Source organism: Choloepus didactylus, chromosome 8 (assembly GCF_015220235.1).
Source record: "Choloepus didactylus isolate mChoDid1 chromosome 8, mChoDid1.pri, whole genome shotgun sequence".
Classification (NCBI taxonomy): Eukaryota; Metazoa; Chordata; class Mammalia; order Pilosa; family Megalonychidae; genus Choloepus; species Choloepus didactylus.
This window is the reverse complement of record NC_051314.1, coordinates 38,719,879-38,741,380: the sequence shown is the minus strand read 5'-3', so window position 1 is coordinate 38,741,380 and position 21,502 is coordinate 38,719,879. Positions and strand designations below refer to the sequence as shown.

The window sequence follows — 21,502 nt, the reverse complement described above, 5'->3', positions numbered from 1 at the left end:
TTTGTGTGTTCTTTTTTACTTTTATTTTTTATTCCTATTTTCACTTTTTAAGGTACAAGGAAAATATTCAAAAAATAGATTGGGGTGATGAATGCACAACTGTATGATGGTACTGTGAACAACTGATTGTACACTTTGGATGACTGTATGGTACATAAATATATATCAACAAAACTGAATTTTAAAAAAAAAAAGAGATTTGCTTGGTTCTTCATGCACTTAACGTTGAACATAGAGAATATAAGTTACAATACTCAAAAGTCAAAGGACAGTGGTAGAAGAAATGACCAAGGACTTGAAAAGATGTATTGTTTTTGACAAGAAAGTAGTGCCCACTCTTCAGAAAACTGAGTTTGGGAAAAACTTACAATCAAGCTTTTATGCAATAGTAATTTTGAATGTACTTTTGAATTTATTTTTTTCCAAAATAATGACATAGCAAAAATTTAATATAGCTTGTATTGAATTAACACATTCAAATGAGGCTTTACCAGTAATAAGGGGGATTAATACAGAGCTAGCATTTAATGTTTGACTCTATGTGAAAGGAGTTAACTGCCCTATAAATTACAAAAGATTGATATTCTTTTAATTCCTTCTAAAACTTAAAAATGAAACAGTTTTAACAAATTGTTGACATATACACATTCACTCCAAGTTATACATTTTAGTGATATAAGAATATTTGTAGTAGCTCAGTTAATATCAACAAAGCTCCAAAAAAGGATTCTGAAAATGGCAGGCAAAATAATTTTTTATTAGGCAATTATTTAAACTGCATATTTGGCTTTATGCATAAGTCATGTGGGGAAAACATCCACATTGCAGTTAGGTTTCCAGTATCTAGCTTTCCTTTTTTCTTTAGCAATGACATTAATGGGATTTTGCCAGGTTATAAAATTTAGGGCTCTCTTGGGAGTTATTTGTAGTTTCCGAGTTGAATGGCAGAGCGCACATAGACACATCGGAAGGTGGCTGGCTGGATCTCCCAGTACTGTACTGGGTTGCTGAAAAGGCTCACACCTGAGTAAGAAGCCTTTTTGGTGTTGTATCCAGGTGGGCAGAAGTCATTAGTTCCAACTGCAGAGATGTTATTGTTATGAAGGTAGACAACCTGCAATACAGAATGACTGAGAATGATTATTTCTCTCTACATATATTGAGACCCTTCATGTAAATCCTTTACTTTTTAAAGTGAATGACATCTTCGTCTTTCCAGATACTCAGGCTAAAAACTTTGTCATTACCCTTGACCCCTCCTTTCTCTCACACTCTATAGCCAACCATTAACAAATCCTGCTGGCTCATCCTTCAAAAAGTAACTAGAATTTGTCTCTTTTCCCCGTGTCCACTACATGGACTACTGCCTGGGGAAATATAGTCATGATTCATATGTCTAATAAAGGACTTGTACACAGCATATAGAGAGAAGAAATCTTACAACTCAACAATAAGACAAATAACTCAATTTTAAAAATGACCAAAAGATTTGAAAGAGTATTTCACCAAAGAAGATGTACAAACGAGCACATGAAGAAATAGTCAATATCATCAGTCATTAGGGAAATGGAAATTAAAAGCACAAGATACCTCTACACACAGATAAGAGTGGCTTTAATAAAAGAAACAGAGGATAAGTGTTGGTGAGGATGTGGAGAAACTAAAAACATCGTGCGCTGCTGGTGAGAATGTAAAATGATATATTCCGTTTGATGGTTCCTTAAAAATTGAACATAAATTTGCTCTATGACTCTGCAGTTCCACTCCATTTATCAGTTCAAGTAAAATGAAAACATATTCACCCCAAGACTCATATGTAAATGTTCCTAACAGCATTATTCATAACAGATAAAAACAGGAAATAGTCAAATGTCCATCAACTGCTGAACAAATATCCATAGCCACACAATGGAATACTATTTACCAATAATAATGGAACAAACTACTGATACATACTACAATATAGATGAACCTCAAAATCATTAGGCTAGGTAAAAACATAAAAGACACATACTGTATGATCCATTTATATATAATATTCAGGAAAGTGAATTATATAGGGACAGAGAGCAGATTAACAATGCCCTGTGGGTGGAAAAGTGAGTGAATATTGACTATGAATGGGCAAGAAGGATGTTTTTGGAATGAAAAAAATGCTTAAAACTGGATTACAGTGAGGTTTGTACAACCATGTAATTTTACTAGAAAGCATTGAATGATACATCTAAAATTTTTTAAAAAAAATAAAGGAAAATAGAGTAAATGAGATCTCTTGGAGCCTCTGGAAAGGAAGGTAAAATGGATATCTGGGTAGTCAACTAGAGATGGAAAATGACCAAATGTTCAAGGCCCAGGGCCAAATGAAAATGTGGGGCCTCTTGATAAAAAAAATTATTAAGTACTTAAAGGCAGTGACAACAGAGCATTAAACCAAGCATGAGGCACTTCCAGACTTGGGAACCTGTGCAAATGTCTATGAGGTTTGCAGACATTCAGTGTACATTACAGAATAGCAGGTTTCATACTTTTTCTCTATGATCCACAATAAGAAACATAGTACGTATTGAGGCTCAGTATATATGTACTTATGCATATGAAACTAAAATTTTATGAAATAGCTACACTTACTCTGTCCTTTCTTTTCCTTCTTCTAGTTCCTCATCTCTCCCTCCCTTTCCTTTTACCTCCCTTCCTCTCCCTCCCTCTCTCCCCCTATACTATGCTAACCTACCCTATCCTACTCCATTCCATTCTTTAAATATTGTCAATGAACCTAGTAAACTGATTTTATGAACCAACTAATCTGTCCTGACTGACAATTAAATAACACTGATCAAGAGGCTGGAAGTGATTATACTGAGATCATAAAAGCAACAACAACCTTTGAGAGTGACAATAGCTTGTTTCATGAGGTCTTCAAAGCATCTTGATTTTACTTGTCTTTGAAATCTGCCTACTCCCCACTCTACCACCAAAACCAAAACACTCACTGGAAAAAACCAGATTCAAATAAAATGAACTTTAAATTTCATCTTCACTCATATAATTCAGAAACTAATGGAATCAAGCTAATGTAAATTTTGTTATGTCAATTCAATTTGGAGCTCTAGTCACAGAGAGAAGATCTCTCTGTAGAAAAGAGATCAGGAATTTATTGACGTTGACAGCAGAATTAAAGACGGTTCTAACTTGAACCCCATGCAAAGGAGCTTAGATACTAAATAACCAAAAGAGCCATATAATAAAATGATTTTACCCATAAGACAGCATCAAGAAATAGTTTTTGAATCACCAAGGTAAAATTAAGTAATTATGTCCATTTCCAAAAAAACAAAATCTTAATATGACCTTTTAAATAAACGTGAAAAATTAGATAAGGATAAAGAAATAATAACATTTATGGACAATCATGTTATTTATTTTTTTAAAATTGAATAATTTGAATAACTTTTTATTTCCTCAAATAATAATGGGACTCATTGTTATTAATGAAATTATTATCACTATTTAAACTAATAAACATATATTAGACATTTTAGATTTACAGATTTCAAAGCTCTATTACCACTGTGGACCACTGAATCAAATTTTATACATATTAATCTATTATTCCTTGATAATTTCTATAAAATTGATTCAGCCACACTAATCATTCCTATTTGCGCTAAATGCATCTGCTGAAACTAAAAGTTTAAACTGCTATTTTATTCCAAAGCAATGTATCATACATAATTGAGATCCTCTTGTCTAACTTTATTTACTATTTATGTTGATTTATGACTTGAAGCTCCATAAAAGACATTACATTTTGGTATCAAGGATTACAGTAAATTAAAGCCAATAATCTTCATTTTAAAAAGATTAATAATTTAAACCTGTTTTTAACAAAACCAAAATTATTATTTATGTGGAAACATCAAAAAAAGCTTTCTTCAAAAAGATTCTTAAGCAGTTTCCTACCTCCTGGTATCCCAGCAGGGAGGGTTTGCCCTTTGGATATTCTGCACCCTATTTGGGAACACCTTATTACCTGGATATACTTGTGATCCGCCAACCCACCAGGCACTTTGATAAGCTTGTTGTTGTCCAAGTGAAGCTCCCGCAAGTGAGGTGCGTTGGACAGAGAGCCATTGTCGACAGCAGAAATGTGGTTGAAACTCAGTCCCAATCTGCAACAGAAAATATCATTAATCCACACACCACACTTGGATGCCTTTATTACAAGTAATGTGTGAATGATCAAGCCAATATACAAAGTGCATTTTGTTTTAATTTTGCACATAGTTTGGTGTGCCTGAAGTGCTTTGTCCAACCTGCATCCAGATGGAGCCCATTTGTTCTTAAAGTCTCAGCTCAGTGGTTTTCTCTGCAACTCCTCAGACACTAGCAAACAGGATAGGTGTCCCTCCTAATTGCTTGTAGAGCATCCAGTTGTCATCCCTCATGTAGAACTTAAGGGACTCTGTCTTAAAGGCCTGTGTATGTGTGTGCCTCTCCATGGTGAATGTTTCTTGAGAATAGTGGCTATCTTGTGGTATATCTGGTACTAACATAGTGCTAGACATGCTCAATAAATTGCTGTGGAATTTATTCTCATGTATAATGAACATAATAAATACATTGGAGAGAGAACTAAAAGAAATAGTACTATTATTTTGACTCACTTTGAAATCAAGCAATTGTCAATATCATTCAGCAGAGGAGCATATACTGTTTTCTCTCTATTAGTTCCTGATCACCAAATGGAATAATTGCCCTGCAACAAGGTTAGGGCTTCAGTGGATGCTGCTTTCTTCTTTTCACAGTTTTGATTTTTGGCACCAACATACTTCTCATGTTCCAAAATCAGTGAGGAGCAAACAACATAAGGATTTGATGGTTTAATAGACATTTCTCTTGATTTGATTCCAAAAAGAATGTCCTAGATAAATTCAGGAATTGGAAAAGTTTGCCGGGCCAATGAGGCAATCTGCTCTAATTTAATGAGTAGAATTCAAAAATCCACTTGGGGAGAAATCTGAATTGCTATTGGCTTTTTCGAAGTCTATTAGCTCTTCATGCTTCTCTGATACAAAACATATGGCATTAATAGCGTGGTGGAGAATGTCAAAACCTCCATAACACTTTCTGGGTAAAATGAACTTTTTGTTTTCTAAAAAGGCACACATACTTTGAATGATTTACAATATTTTAGAACTTTAGAATATTGTTCATCCTTACATCATCATCATCATTATTTGTATTCTAAGGACAGTTTTACACAATAAACAATGCAACTTATCCGCCCATATTTTTCTATAGCTAGAGGGACATAATAAACAAAGAAAGGTAGGTGATACATAATACCATTGTTGTCAAAAATATTTTCTACATTAGAGACTCTAATTAAAATAGTTCTAGATTAAGGGTTTCTTATTATTTGAGACACCAGAGGAATATGTTATAGTTAGAATTGAATGTTTACATCACCTTCAGCCCTCACTATCCCCTGGATCATTGGAAAATATTAACACCAGGGGTAAAGCTGCATTATACTTCCATCTGGTCTTGGGTATTTTTCAAAGATACAAAGATATACCTTGTATTTATTTATATACCATGAAATTTATATACAAAAAGAAGATATGCCAATTTGGCTCAATACTCTGCCTCTCTGTAGGAACATTCCACAATATGTGTGGGTCAAGAGCAGGATGTTCCTTGAAGGCAAATGAAAAAGTTTTGCCAGCATTCTTCTCTTATTACTTAATCAGACTGCAACTCTAGAAAGATTGAAGTTACGCTGGAAAATAGGATAGGCATTAATGATCATTTATAAAGGAAAAAAAAAAAAAAGTTAAGAAGGGCCAGAAAAGAAAGAAAAGCATTTCTTTTGTTGACCTACAATAAATGTTCAGTGACATTTTATTTTAAACTCTGCAGAAAACAGGGGGTTAGAGAATCTCATCACAACTATTCTAATACTGTACTGTGGGATTGCCGATATTTCCACATCTCTAATTTAGCTTTAACTTTAACACATTCTCAAGTTCTGGATATGTATTAAAATTTACCTAACTTTCAGTTTGATGTTAGAATATATTGAATGAATATAATGGTCTAATCAAGCACCTTGTACATAAGATATAGCCTAATTAATCTAGATACAATATGGTATTCATAAAATATGAGGCTTTTGGAGGTTATGAGTTGTATGCTATTTCATTGAATTTTTTTAAAGAAATAATTGGAGAATCTTGATAATTGAGGTTGTTAGAAACAACTACAACAAAATAAAGGTGTTACAGTTAAAAATCAGTCATCATGTTTTGAATTCTGAGCATGTAGACATTACTATACCTAGCAATTGTAGAGATAAAATGCCATAAAAGGTATTATTACTTAGCCAAATTATTCAGTCCTTTCAGGCTACTTGAATCAACTTTGGTGATTTTGTTGCCATCAAGATGTAGTTCAGTAAGGGAAACAGGAAGACCTGGAATACGGAAATACAAGATGCTAATAAACACTTGAATTACGGAGTGTAGAGTATCCTAATGAGGACAAACACCATTAATTTTTTAAAAGACATGTTGCAAGGAATCCATTTGGCTTTCCATCTTTTTCCTCTATCCCTTCTATAATAATATATGTTTTTTGAAGTAGTGAGAGCCCTTGGTACTTTTCCCCAGATTGATTTCAACAAAAACCCGAACCCATGTTTATCATGTAGTAGATTTTTGTCCTAGAAATTGCTAGGATAAAATTGTAGAACTGACACTCAAACTCTGACACTCATTAGGCCCCTTCCTAATGTTAATGGGCTTAAACTGCCATAAATCAAAGATTTAAAAAAAACTCTGAAATGGGGAGATGAGCACTTGAACTATAATAGAGCGGCTTCTTATAAATTAAACCTACAGATATACATAACCAGGAAATTTAATAATGAGCATCATTAATAACTTAACACTGATATACTGTGCAGGCTGTAGCCCTTAATTGACTTTTCCATGGATACATCAAATGCCTTTGCCGCATGGATGTGTGAAAATAGCTAAAACTTACTTAGAACTTCTAAATCAAGACACTTGTTTAAAAAGGAGTGCAGAGGCCTATACTCAAGTGATCTGCCATATGTAGAAAACCTGAGGAGATAATTTTAAACCAAAGTACCCACTAAATCTCTGGAGAGTACTTCTGGAATGCTATGATTTCCAAAGATTTAGTAATGTAAACATAAAAGTTTAAATATTTTATTTTCATTTCCTCCTGCCATCTGAGGATGAATCATGTTTTTATACAGCTTCTTAAGCAGCATATTGTTCCACTTACAGGAACTGCAAAAACTACAAAGAAAATAGTAAATTGGTTACATGCTCAAAATTTTGGCTATTGTCCATAAAGACAAAAATCTGAAAAATCACATGTTAACTTTTGGCCTGACATTTTCATTAAATCCCACCAAATTCTATTGATAATAGCTAATGTTAAAGTTTAGTACATTGTTTATTTGAAATGGTTATTAGTTTCTTTATGACTATTTTGGGGAGATGGTAGGGAAAGGAACTTCTATTTGTTGTGTGTCTGTAATGTGCCAGATACGAAGCTTGGCACATTTCGTAACTTAGCTCATTTAATTTTCTCCATGTATAAATTATTCATCATTAACCCCATTAACCCCCTTCATGGATGAGGAAACAGTGATTGATTCAAAGCAGTTACAAATTTTGTAGGTTATCTGGCTCCTTAACAAGGACTATAATATGCAGATGGCCAAAGGAAGTTAAAATAGCATGCTCTTAACTGGAGTAAATGGGAAAAAAAAATTGCATTATTCTTATAAATAAATCTTTGAAACTCACAGTCACTCTGAAAATTAGGGATTTCAGCCACTTGATTCTCTAAGAATAAATAACGGTGAACTCTTCTAATACTCCCATGAATAAAATAACAAGTATCTAACAAAGCAAATTGAATGTGTATTCTTTCTTCCCTGGGACTGCGAAAAGTTTAAATAACAATAACAGTGACAATAGTGCCTCTGTTTCACTGGTTATCGTCACATCCATCAGCTTTTCCTAAGGCTTCTAAGCGTCTCCCATTATGACGGGTCATTTTCCCAAAGGGAAAGTCATAGCCAAGTGGAAGTGCGATTATGAATGAACACTTTCCAAAGGACAGAAAGAGCCAAGCAAGTTGATAAAGAGACTTTGCCACTGTAGCATTTAGCTAAAGAACATGTACTCTAGTTATTTCTTTTTCTTTTATTTTCTTTTTTAAGTTTAATATATTGAAAGCTTACCTTGGGCCTATGTATATTTACATAAGTCTTACATTTATTAATCTTCAAAAAATTCTAGAAGATGGGTATTAATAATACCTCCATTTTATAGATTACAAAACAAACAAACAAACAAACAACAACAACCAAAACTGAGGTTTAGGATATGTTGAATAATTAGCCTAAAGTTGCAGAGCAACTAAATGGCTGAGTCGGACCTCCCCTCCAGATTGTTCTACTGGACGGTGTTACACAACCTTGTGATGGTTAATTTTACATGACAATTATGGTGTCCAGATGTTGTTGCCAGGTATTTTGTAGGTGTGATTAACATCTACAACCAGTTTACTCCAGATAAAGATGACTACCCCGGATAATGTGTGTGGGCCTAATCTGATCAGTCAAGGGCCTTAAGAGTAAAAAACTGAGAAAGTCTGTATCAAGACTACGGAATTGAGACCCCTCCGAGTTTCCAGCCCACCAGACTCCCATATGGATTTCGGACTTGACAGCCCCTGCAATCAGGTGAGTCAATTCCTTAAAATGAGTATCTTCATATCCATCTATCTATCTACCTATCTATCTATCTACCTACCTATTGCATATTATGTATATATATACATGCATGTATATATGTATATACATGTATATATGCATGTGTGTGTGTTTAGGTATAAATAACACATAAATCCTGTTAGTTCTGTTTCTCTGGAGAACCCAGACTAATTCACATTTCTCCTCTATACTCTATTGCCTTTCTGTTTTCATGAGTGATGGGAAAGAGCATGTGGAAACTAACACTCCCTAGGAGTTGAGTGATATTCAGGCATATGGGGGCTAGCCCAGGAAAGATGGTCTCATATGCTAGATAGGCGTAAAAATACTAAGGATGGAGGACTTGGGAAGGCAGCAGAGTGAAATGGCTAAACACATGAGCTCTGATATCAGCCCAGCATGATCCCAGTTCTGCCACTTTCTAGCTCTGAGACCTTGAGCATAATTTATTTCATCTCTTTAAACCTCATTTTTCTCACTCATAAAACAGGGGATGATGAAACCTACTATATAGGGAAGTTTTGGGAATCATATAAAAGAATCCATGAAAAGCATTTAATACATACCTATCTCTCAGTAAGTCTCAATAATTGTAAATGCTATGATTTGTACATTATTAACTGGTAGTTAATAAAAGCAAGCTAGAGATGATGACAAAGAGAACCTAGGATGGAAAGAAGACATAAAGAAATATAGGAAAACAGATTACTAAATGATGAAGTTGTTACCAAAGGATATTGTGATGGATGGATTAAAGGAGACAGCAAAATCAAACGCCGTGCTTAAGGCAAGTAATCTAGCAGCAGGAAGTAATGCGTGGAAAAGAAAAGCTTTAAACTGCAGCTCCTTCACCTCCTATAGCTAGAAGGATTTAGGGAAGAGATTTTGTATTTGATTGTGTGTCATCATCTATGAAATATACAGAAAGTAATACAACTTACCCCTTATCCTTTCATATATATATGAAATATATACATACATATTTTTATATATTAGGTATACATACATATGAAATCACTGTACTGGGGATAATGAAAGATCATTTGTTATAACATGCAAAAATTGGAGACAACATGAAAGTGCTTTATAAACTAGAAATCAATTTCTATCCATCTATCATCTATCTATCTATCTATCTATCTATCTATCTATCTATCTATCTATCTACCTATCTATCACTGCCAGTCATTGCTATCAAAAATTAGGGCATCAAAAGCATGCTCTGTAGCCAAAAGACCATGTAGGGAGCAAGGAGTGGTAAGAAAGCATTCTCTGAAAGATGTACTCTCAGGAGTTGATGTTTTTATGGAAGTACAATAAAGGATAGTTGGTGTTTTCTGTGGGCAAGTACCAATTGCCTACCTTTTGTATTCCATCCAAGAACAACATATCTAAGTGGAGAAAAGGACAGATTAAGGAGAACTAGAGAATGTAGAGGGGGCTCTGTGAGACTGAAAAATCTGGGACAGGGAAAATGTGCAAGTGAGAGGAATTGTATAGGATTCATGTATTTCATGCTTCTTAAAGATTTTTTTTTTTTTTTTAATGTGCATTGCCTGGGTATCTTTTAGCAATGTGAACCTACCCCCAAGACAGCACTTAAACTTCATGGTGATTGCCATTTCCTCGTCTGCTTTGCTTTAGACTATAACTCCTTGAAGGCAGGCTTGTATCTTATTCACTGGTCTATGTCCAGCAGGCACTGCCTTAGCATAGTGAGTGTTCAACACATTTCTAATGAATAATAGGAGGTAATATTAATCCACTATTCATCTACATGCCAGATAATTCTCTAATTAATTCTTTAAATTAAAAAAAAAATGAGGTGCATATTAACTTACTCCCACTTTACAGATAAAGAAATTGAGGCACAGAAGTTGAATAACTTGCTCAAGATCCTGGAGCTAATTAGTGGCAATCTGAAATAAAGTAAAATGAATCCTAAACACCCAACTATCACCATTAAATAAAAATGAATCCTAAACACCCAACTATCACCATTAAATAAGAGTGGTAGTAAATAAGCTACTGCAGATCTTCTCCTTCAGTTAGCAATGACTGGACTGTCCTAAGGTGAAAAGGAATTCACTAAGGGATTGGTGACCCAAAATAAAAATTGGCTCAATCTCAGAAGTACTTTTCATGTATCTTTTTTTTTTTTGGCAAAGTAGCACTAAAGCACTCTATTTTTTAAACATCTGTACTTTTTTCTTTGTAATATCATGATTCTATCACATAAACCTTGTTCACCTTAAGTTACATCTCAGAAGGGACTTGTAAGTGAAGGAGTCCAGCCCCTCTACAGTAAGCCTGGATCACCTGGTCACTCAGGCTTGGCAGAAACACTTTCAGGGATAGAGAGTTTACTGGAAATAAAGTTGGCCACTTGAGCCACAATCCAAATTTTGCAAACAATTTTTTTAAATGTCAAAGCCTTTGGATTTAGATTTTTGAAGTTCTTTGAGAGTTTTCTATCACCTTGAGGGATGGAGGTTATGTTGGTGTCAGCAATGCGGATGTAGGAGAGCTTCTTCATTCCTTGAAAGGCTCCATTTTCAATTCCTGAGCTCTTCAGCGGGTTGGTGCCCAGTTCTATGAATTCAGTAAGTGCAAGAGTTTAGAAGGGCATTTTAGGATATTAAAAATCAAAATAATATGTGTCTCAGCAAGGCATTTACCAGAAATTTGGATTAATAACAACTTGAATGAAAAATGCAAGAGAAATTAAGGGTCGTGTTCCTTGGAGCAAGGCAAAATGGGTAAAAATTCCCTTGTGAAAGCCAAAAACAAAAGCAAAACAAGGAAAGAGCAGTAGCAAAATCAATAACAGCAAATTCTTTAAAGTGCATTAACAGATTTGCCCAGAAATCAACAAAAGCAAGTGCTCCCAAGTCATACTTTTGCTGGGGTTGTTACTTACCTAAGAGGCAGTAAAATGCCATTAAAGAATTTGCATCTAATATTTTGTAAGCCAATTATAAAACTACAATTTTTTTTACCACAAGTATAGCAAGACATAATATATTTTTAAAGCAGAAGACCTATAGAGGTTTAGAACACAACAAATCCTCACAATGGAAAATTATCCCCAATGACTCTAAGCACTACTTAATTCCATCTTGAACCTTTGGCTTGTGTTAGGATAATTCAACCCTAGAACTTTCTCCCTGTTCTCGCATCCTCAAGGGTAAGAAAAAAAATGTTGCTCTAAGGCATGGAATCAAAATTCTATTTCTCTTGCACTTGCTGCTGTAATTCATATAGGCTTAATATATATAGGCTATAGCTAATTTACTTTTTGCAGCATAAGACTTACTTGAAATTTCTTAAGGTGAACCTTGAATACTGGTCTTAAGAGTTATAAGAATATTTGTACCTATGACGATCATCTGGTTCAGTCCACTGAAAACAGATTTCCGTACTTTGGTGATCTCGTTCTCATGGACACGCAGCTCCTGAAGAGTTTTGGGCATTTTTTCTGGCAATTCCTTCAGCTGATTCTTAGACATATAAAGTCGTTCCAATTTCACCAAAGGTGTGAATGCTCCAGGGCTGATTTTGCTAATTTTGTTGTTGACAAGAATCAATGTCTGAAGATGGCAAACAAAAACAACAACACTTTAAATCACAAATGTTCCACATACATAGAACAAGCACCTAGTATATTCATTGCATTCATGAGCCTAGCAGAGAAGACTGGAATATTGCAAGAAATCTGAAAAATAATAAGCAGATGTGATTCATCTACATAAGAAGTTTATAATATTACAAGAAGTTTATAATATGAGAACCTGAGTGTTTGGAGTAAAGGAGAGGGAAAGGCGATGTGATACATAAATATGTACACATACATACATACACATTCATACCTACATATAAATACATATATTTTATAGATATGTGTGTGTTTGTAGGCATATGTGTATATTTTTTAAAACAAAAAATGCTCCTGAAGATAGAAATTATTAGAGTATCTCAAGTTATCTGAGAAGAATCCAGGGTCAGAAGCATCCTTTCCACAATCAGCTTCTTTCCAACCTAAAATTCTATCTTCACTGACTGGTGTCATATATTCCACTACAAAAGAGTGGTACTAATTTATACTATCACCTGTAATGCAAGAGAGTCAAGTTTCCCTGCAGCCTTGCAAAAGTTAGATATCGTATGTTTCAAAAAGTTTACAAAGTGACATCAATTACATTGTTGCTCATTGCTTTACTCTGCATTTCCTTGTCACTTTAAATGTTATACAAATGTAAGGTTTTTTGTTGTTTCCTATCAATCACAATATTTTTTAGGGAGAAGAGATTTCCTAATAACAATATATTTTATTTTTATTACATTTTGATGTATTATAATAATTGGATTAGAGAATACAGATCCATTCAGATGCAGAAAGTTAATATTTTTCGTCAGAGTTTTTTTGTTTGTTTGTTTGCCTTTTTTACCTATAAAGTTTGTATGGTTTTTTATGGTCAAATATGTTAATATTTTTGGTATTTTTAAAATTTTTGTTTCTGAGTTCTCTGAATATAGAAAGTTATCTCTGATTTATTTTTGTTATTATACATGTAGCTGTTGCTAAACCTATTTTGGGGCTACCTCATTCTGTTTCAATGATCTATATGTCTGTTCTTGGACAAGAACCATACTGTTTTTATCATCTTTAAGTTATTTTACAAATGAATCCTAAGAAATTGTGGTTAAGTTTATCAACGTCCACAAGAAACTTGCATTTTCAGGTGTAGTGGACTTTTTTCATATATGAGAATGCAGAGGGGTAAAAGAGAACTGGAGTAATTGAGAAGTGAGAACTTCCAGTCTTGGGAATGCAGGAATGTTTTCTGAGGGCAACAGTACATCCTGACGTATTATATGATTTGACTAATTAAAATTTCTTATTATAAGTCACATAATCTTTTAACTAATCCTAAAAGATGCATTGGTTAATTTATACAAAATCCTAATAGATTCCAACAAATATTAAAAACAGTTCAAAAACTTGCATGGCTTAATGCCATAGAAAATTGACATTAACAAGCAAAAATGTCAGAGAAATCAGAGGAGCCAGAGGAGAGAAGGGTGAGGAAACTTGTATCAATACCAGACATCCAAAATGGTGGATGCTTAATGACAAACACAAAGTAGGCCTCAGTTCCATCCATGGAGGAAAATTCTGAAAGCTGAATATAATTGAATATATTAAACATAGTCTGAACATCTGCTTTATCTATGTTAAATGATAAAACAAGACTGCTTTAATAATAGGCACATTTTTCCCCAAAGCTACTTATGTAGGGCTTAAACTGTGCCTGGTAATTTTCTAAGGGCTTTTACAGTTACTATCATGTTTACAGGCAATTGTTAGTATTCAGATTTGAACCAGACTGCTCCTGAGTTTAAATCTCAGCCCCGGCTCTTTTATTGGTGTGTGACTATGAGCAATAACAACCTCTCTGTGCCTGCTTTTTCTCCTCTGTGTTGGGGGGATACTAAAAGTGTCTGCTCATAAGAGTAGTTATAAAGATTAACAAGGTTAATGTATGTAAAGTACTAAGAACAGTGCCTAGTGTATAAAAATTTCTAAACAAGTTCTTGCTATCTTTCAGACTTTGAAAAGTTTTGCTGATTTTTAATTTTAAAAGAACCTTCTTTATCAGATTTATGGTGCTATATTCAAGGGAACATATTGAATATTGACAATACCATGCTTCTTTTTTTCCATTATTTTATAGAATAATCACATAGTTTTCCTACCCTATGTAAGCATAAAACAACTACTCTTGTGCCACATGTATCACTCACCAGGAACCACACAGTTGTAAACTGATAAAATTATTGGAGGGGAAAAAGGGACTCTTTTTTTTCTTTATATCCATACTATTTTAATCCTTGCTAAATTTCATTTCTCCCCTTCCTTCTCTTTCATTTCTGGCTTTTCCTAGTTGAAATTATAATGTTGATTTGCATGATAACCCATGAATGAAAGAGTAAGACATAATAGCTGTTTATCATCCTCTGAACTGTTGGAAGCTCTAATAAACTCTCTATTCTGGTGTATTCTTTGAAGTAGAAATACAGAGAAGACCAAGACGATGACGGACTAAAAATTCTTAGATGGAGACTTGGATAAAGGAAGAACACATTATTACATATGCCAGATTTAACAAGAATATTCCAGGAACTAGGTTTCTCTTATTTAAGGAAATAAAAGCTTCAAAACAAATTATTCAGATTATACTTAAATATGCAGGAACTTAGAATTAAAGTAATAGGATTTTCCTTCATTAAAAGGTAGCTTTGTGATCAACTTATGAAAATATAAGGACGCTTTTAAAAATATTTTCTTTACTGAAACCAATATTATTCACTTTTTATTATCACTTCTTTAATCTTATACCAATGATGGTATCACCATCAGCTCTCTTCTGGTGAAATATTAGCATGAAAGTAAACATGAAAGAGAGGAGGAAAGTACCGGCTGGAGACCAGTATCTCATGAGTGGAGATCGATCTCATTGGTCAAAGATTTGAGACCTTTAGCTCAAGCCTTATCTTCCATTGTTTTCAAATCTGTTTCTTTCACTCTAACAAGCTTGTACCCTTATTTTTCTGTTACCTGTTTTTTTTCCCATCTTTGCTTTCCTCTTGCACAGAAAGCCCCTATTTCTTCTCTCTGCCTTGCAAAATTCTAATTCTGCAAGTCACTTTTGTTCCCTATTCTCAAAACACTAACACGTAACCTTAAGTACTGCAATTTCTGATTTTTCCCTTACTTTACACACCTAACACTTACTACTTACATCATATTGCTCTTATATTATGTTCATGCTCCCAACTTTAAGAATGCATTTTTATGACATTTATTAAAAGAGCTATGAACTCTTATCTCCACAGATAGGTCACTCATTACTGGGACATTCTCTCCATTTCTGAAAGTTCTAATTCTTTAAAAGCTATTATTTTTTTAATGTTGAACTCAAATATGTTTCCTGAAAACTTCCACTTGCTCAGACAATTCTGACATTTTGGTATTGAAGCAAATAAATATAATCCTTCTAGTGACCCACATCTCCCTCAATTATGCCTGTGGGACAGGATTTCCATATCCTTTATCCCCGGGATCATACTTCTCTGGATATTCAAAGATAAAAATCCTTCTTAAAATGCATTGCCCAGGACCAGACTGAATACTTAAGGAGTTGCCTGACCCCAGTAGAAGACAGTCACAGGAGACTTTTATATTCTTTCCTTTTGGCATTGAAATCTGGCTTACTTAGGCTAAATGTGCTCTGATATTTTGGGGGAAAAAACCACATCACATCCTCCCACAGGTAGAGAACTAACTGTACCGGGTAAAAAAATTTATGAGGATTTGGATGCCCTTAAGTGAAGAGACAATGCATTTTCTCTTACAGAAGGCTCCCACAAGGCTTAACCCTAATGATTGGGTTGGTCATTGTCCATTTATAGCAAACTCTTCCCTCAACTAAGGTCATTTTCATTCTTTGCTTTTCTCTGTGTCCTGAGAAGCTGAGCTCTGGGGATGGCATCACCCAGACACTCACGTCCTCCAGCTTCCAGCTAGTTTTTGCCAGAGGAGACACATCCAGGAAATCAGGAGGTAGAAAACAGCCCCTCAGCTGGCTCTAAGACCCACTAGTTCCTTCAAACCTAGGGGCAATAACAGCTTTGGTGCTTCATGATGCCTTGTTGCTTCCCAGACCCCTTTGTAAATAGTCCCCTAAGCAAATTTTCTTCCCTGAAACCCTACTGAGAGTGCATGTGCTTTCTGCTGGAACCCTTACTGGTAGACTGTGAGTGTTACATCTTAATACAGTAGACACTTAAAGAAGCAGCATGCATAATCTTTAATTTAAAGCAAGATACATATAAATAATATATTATTGAAGATGGAATTATATTCACTAAATAAAATATGGGATGATTATTCCTTGTCCTCTTGGTACCAATCTTTGAGCCATTAGGAGATCCTTTGTACCTCTCAGAAAATGAATGAAAAAAAGAAAAAAAAGAAAAGCAGCAAAAAACTAAATAAAATGAGGTAACACTAAGAGCAATCCACTTTGCTTTTTGTTCTACTATTGAAGTACTATCTAATGGGTAAGATAAAGATTTATAGTCATAAAACAAGAGAAAAATAAGATACAAATATTTTATAAAGTAAATACTAAAGATTTATGGGTATGTGAGAAAATTGGGTGACTTTTTTAGGGGTTAATGATTATGATGCTCTGTTCCTGCATCACCTGCAAAAAAGAGAAATTAATGAAGATTCATCTCTGTGCTTATTTATTACTCTAAAATACTCTTGATCTCACCTAGGTTTTGTTTTGAAAAATGCTTTGAGTCATACCTTGTTTGAGCTCAAAATAAATAAGCAACTAACTAAACAAATCAGATCCTTACATGAAGGTTCTTCAGGTTCTTAAAGTCTCCATCTTTGATTTCGGTTATTTTGTTGTTTTGTAGGTCCAGCAGTGTTGTGTCAGGGGGAAGGTCCTTTGGCACTTTGTCCAGACCTAACATGGGAGTAAAAGGAATATGAAGTCAGTTGAAAATGGACACAAGACTACAAAATTGCAAAGGATGTATTTACAAAGAAATCAATGTTGCAATGATAGTTTTGCCAGTAACTCATTTTTCTCCTTCTAAGAATTATCTCAGTTGTAATTTAAAATATTTGCTTTATCTTTTCCAAAGAGTTCAAATGATTTTTTTTCTTTAATCATAAACCAAAATATTTTCTCCAAATAATTTACTCTTCTGCATAAGGGGAGAATTTGTATTTCTTTAGGATCTCAAATCTCTCAGCACACTACATTTTTCTGCATTGTTCTCGTATTAAAGAGTAATTCCTTTGATTAGTGTTAAATATGAGTGATTTGTAAATTGATACATTTCTCTTATAACTATTCTGTCAATGGAGAAAAGCTCTAACAAAATCTTTAAAGATCTTTTTTGTTACAAGTCTACACTTACAGCTAAATTTAAATGAGCACATAACCAAATTATTGTGTCAACAGCTTGGAAATTTATCCAAGCTTTTTGCTGAAAAATTCTTTCCATTTTAACCAGAATTACAAAATATTATCAATTTTAGTTATTTGTATGACCAATAGATATATGACTAATTAGAATACAGCAAACTAGATTTGTTAGCATAATTTTTTTAGACTTTATATTTAGGTCTAACTCAGTTACTGTTTGTAGTTTATAAATGTAAACATGTTAATAATCAAATGGTCAGTGGTAATAAAGAATGTTTCCATATAGTCATCCAACTAGATGTAAAAGGAAGGACCATTTTTATTCAAAATATATGGCATTTTGAATAAGTCATCATTATGAATGCTCACAGAGAAAATATTAAATGTACAGCTTTTTGCCTTTCTTCCATTGGCTTTGTTTCATATTGACACAAAGTGAAACAAAAGTTTGCTTTTCTATTAACTCAAGTTATTGTTATCATTTCTATATTTTAATATTGTATAACATAAATCAAAAATGTTTTTCAACCTTTGGTGGAAGCAATTTCTCCATTATATCTGAAACCTGAAGTAGTGAAGATCTTTCTTTCATTCATTCAACAAAACTTTTTGAGTACCTCCAAAGGCACCATCAATTTATTAGAAATGGGATACAGCAGGGAATAAAATTTAAATTCTTCATGGAAAATATAACCCAATCTACAGTTTTCAATTATAAAGAAAATTATAATGGCATGCACTTGTTATTTGGGGAATATTCTTTCAGATTTTGAGTCTCATATAAGCATATGCTGATAAACTATCATGGTGCCACATTTCCCATCTTAATTTCTTTCATGAAAATTATAGAAAATATTATATATATGATCCCTTATTTCTGAGTTCTTTCAAAAGAATTTTGTTCTATTCCCAATTACATTGCTCTGTTTATAATGGAAAAAAAATCTGTTACCCATTCAGTGACTAGCTATTTAAAAATTTGTATATCAAAATGTAGGCTGTTTGACCATGTATAAATATATTCCAAGAATGCACTACCGAAACAATTCACAGAGAAATAACAAGATGAAGTATTTTCAATGATAAACAGCAAACCATCATAACAGCTATCTTGTAGGAGAATTTTTAACTATACTATAAAATCATCATCACTGCCATTTTCAGAAATGTCAATTTACTAATTGCATGTAATTAGGAGTGATGGACTTCTGCCAAATCTTTGATAATTAGTGTCCTCCAACCAAGAAAAGACACATTTCCTTTCTTCTACTTTTAAATATTTCACGTTTTAAAAACTGATTATGATAGCAGTTGCCAGGTTATGGTTTGATTAGTTTGGTTTGACCTTAGTAAGAAACTACCTTGCTCAAAATAAAAAGTAAAAAAATTTACTTTTCTCAGGAATCAGGGTAACTAAGCTAGTCAAATCCTCTCCTTTTACAGGTAAAGTAACTGAAACCCAAAGAAGTTAAATTACTTACCCTAGGTACACCTCCTGGATAAATTAGAGCAAGGACCATCATGGTTTGAGACATCATTCCAGAACTATCTGATGTGTCATTTATGCATTTAAACATTGTGCATATGTTTTAAGGATACTGATCTTCACTTCCCCTTGAACACACCATGCTCTTTCCCAGATACTCATTTTTGTTCATTCAATATGTGTTATGGAGTGCTCTGACTGCTTACTCCCTTCTACTTCCATTCTAACAATATGTTAAAGTTAATCCATAATTCTCATCTCCTCTTTAATGCTGTTCCTGATCATCCCAATAAAAGTGATCTCCCACCTCCAAACCCCTTATGTACTACATGTTTATAAGATTGTGGTACATTGTTTAGTATGTTAGTCAACACCATTATCTGCACCTGAAAATTATCTGCACCTTTTGTCTGATATGTGTCTGAGGAAGACTAACTTTCCTCATATGGAATATGCTTCTCCTGGGAAGGATCAATTATATGCCTCTAAATGGAAAAACAAATCCCCACTCATGGATTAGTATTGACAGGAACAAACAAACAAACAATTGATCCTGAATCTGAATAAGCTTCTAAATCTAACTCCTGGTTTACAAGAAACAGAGAGGTCAAAAGAATGTGCTACAGTTTATTGAAGAAAAGGCAATGAACAAAATTCCAATCGCTGCAACAAATAAATTCTAAGGGAATATGAAAGGCTATAGGTGAAACTAAAGTGTAATAAGAGATTTAGGAGGTATTTTAACCAATTGCAATGTGTGTTCCTTATTTGAATGATTCACACAAACTGCAAAATAAAACATTTATGACATTTGTAAGATTATTGGAAATGTGTACTTGTAAGGGTATTTGATGACATTAATAAATTAGTTATTTTAGACATGATGATGGTTAGTATGATTATGTTTTTTAAGAGTTTTTATCTTTCAGAGAAACATGCTGATATATTGTTGGATGAAATGATATAATATCTGGAATTTGCTTCCAAATAATATGGAAGAGGGGAGGTGGGTGGGAATAAATAGGTAAATATTGACATTGCTTCTTAATTGTTGAAGCTGGGTGGTAGATACACAAGATTCCCGTATCATATCCTGTAGATTTTGTATATTTAAATTTTTCCATAAGTTTTTTTTTTTTTTTTAATAAAACAGTCATTTGAAGTTCAGTCCTACTTCTACTTGATCCTTAAAATCACTGAACAGTTGCTGTAAGTGCTCCGCACCTGTTTCCTTACATCTTTCAGAATTGCGTGAGTGGTCAATAAATTCTAACATAAAAAACTCTAATATAGGGCAGTGCAAGACCTTGGTTACAAGGACTAAAGAAAACAGTGCAGCTGTGATTATCTTGCTGATTATTAGTCCATATGTCTGTGAGGAGTGATAGTATTTTTTCTGTTCAATATAATATATACAATGTGCATTATCCTGGATACTGAAGTTTGATTCACAGGCATGACACACAGAGATTTGTCATCTAAAACTGTTGGCCCTGGGCTAGGTTTTCTTAGTCAATTTCTGGTCTTGTTGCATTCGTCCTTATTTCCAAGCTTTGGAGAGCCTGCCTACCAAGCTCCACTATTGGATGGGAGCCACTCCGGTGAGAACATGCTCCCTGACAAATAATTAGATCCCCAAAGCTGTTCCTGGTCAATCTAACCCTATTTTAATGGTGGCAAGTGCTACACTCTTTTGCAAATCTGTAAAATATCAGTCTTTCTTTACCTTATGATTTTGTTTTTTGGTTTGTTTATTTTTGGTCAACAGTATCATCTTTAGAGTCAGAATGACTTGAGTAAAAACCAGCTTGGCCACTAAGTAGAGCTGATTCCAACCTGCAACTTAGTATCCCTCTGCTTCTATTTCCTCATCTGAAAATGCTGAGCATGTTGTGAACTGAGGTAGAAGTGTACTAAAGCTAAGGATTATTTGGTGGTGATTAAAATATTTGTTTCTATTAAACATTGCTTATTTGGAATAAAATTAATTTTCAAAGAGTATTAAAGCAGGCAGTAGTCTATGGAAACAATCTACCTTAATTTGTTTTAATCTTAAGCTTTCAAATAAACAAAGTTAACAGATTTTGATCTTAACTATATATTATTAACTATATATTATTTTATTAACTACATTATTTTATTAACTATATATGACTATTAACTGTATGTGATTTAACTAAATTTTTC

At 33.7% G+C, this 21,502-nt stretch overlaps 1 protein-coding gene across 2 annotated transcripts in view; it reads right to left on the bottom strand.

Moving 5' to 3' along the window:
* Nucleotides 1-397: 397 nt before the first annotated feature.
* DCN (decorin) overlaps nt 398-21,502 on the bottom strand; it is a 32,871-nt gene continuing 11,766 nt past the window's right edge. For both annotated transcript variants that reach the window (XM_037847622.1, XM_037847623.1), the window contains exons 3-8: nt 17,249-17,361; nt 12,195-12,408; nt 11,297-11,410; nt 6,382-6,475; nt 4,031-4,169; nt 398-1,114 (exon numbers count right to left, since the gene is read on the bottom strand). In XM_037847622.1, coding sequence (XP_037703550.1) covers nt 920-1,114; nt 4,031-4,169; nt 6,382-6,475; nt 11,297-11,410; nt 12,195-12,408; nt 17,249-17,361 — 869 coding nt within the window. In that variant the 3' untranslated portion in view covers nt 398-919. The remainder of the gene's footprint in view (nt 1,115-4,030; nt 4,170-6,381; nt 6,476-11,296; nt 11,411-12,194; nt 12,409-17,248; nt 17,362-21,502) is intronic.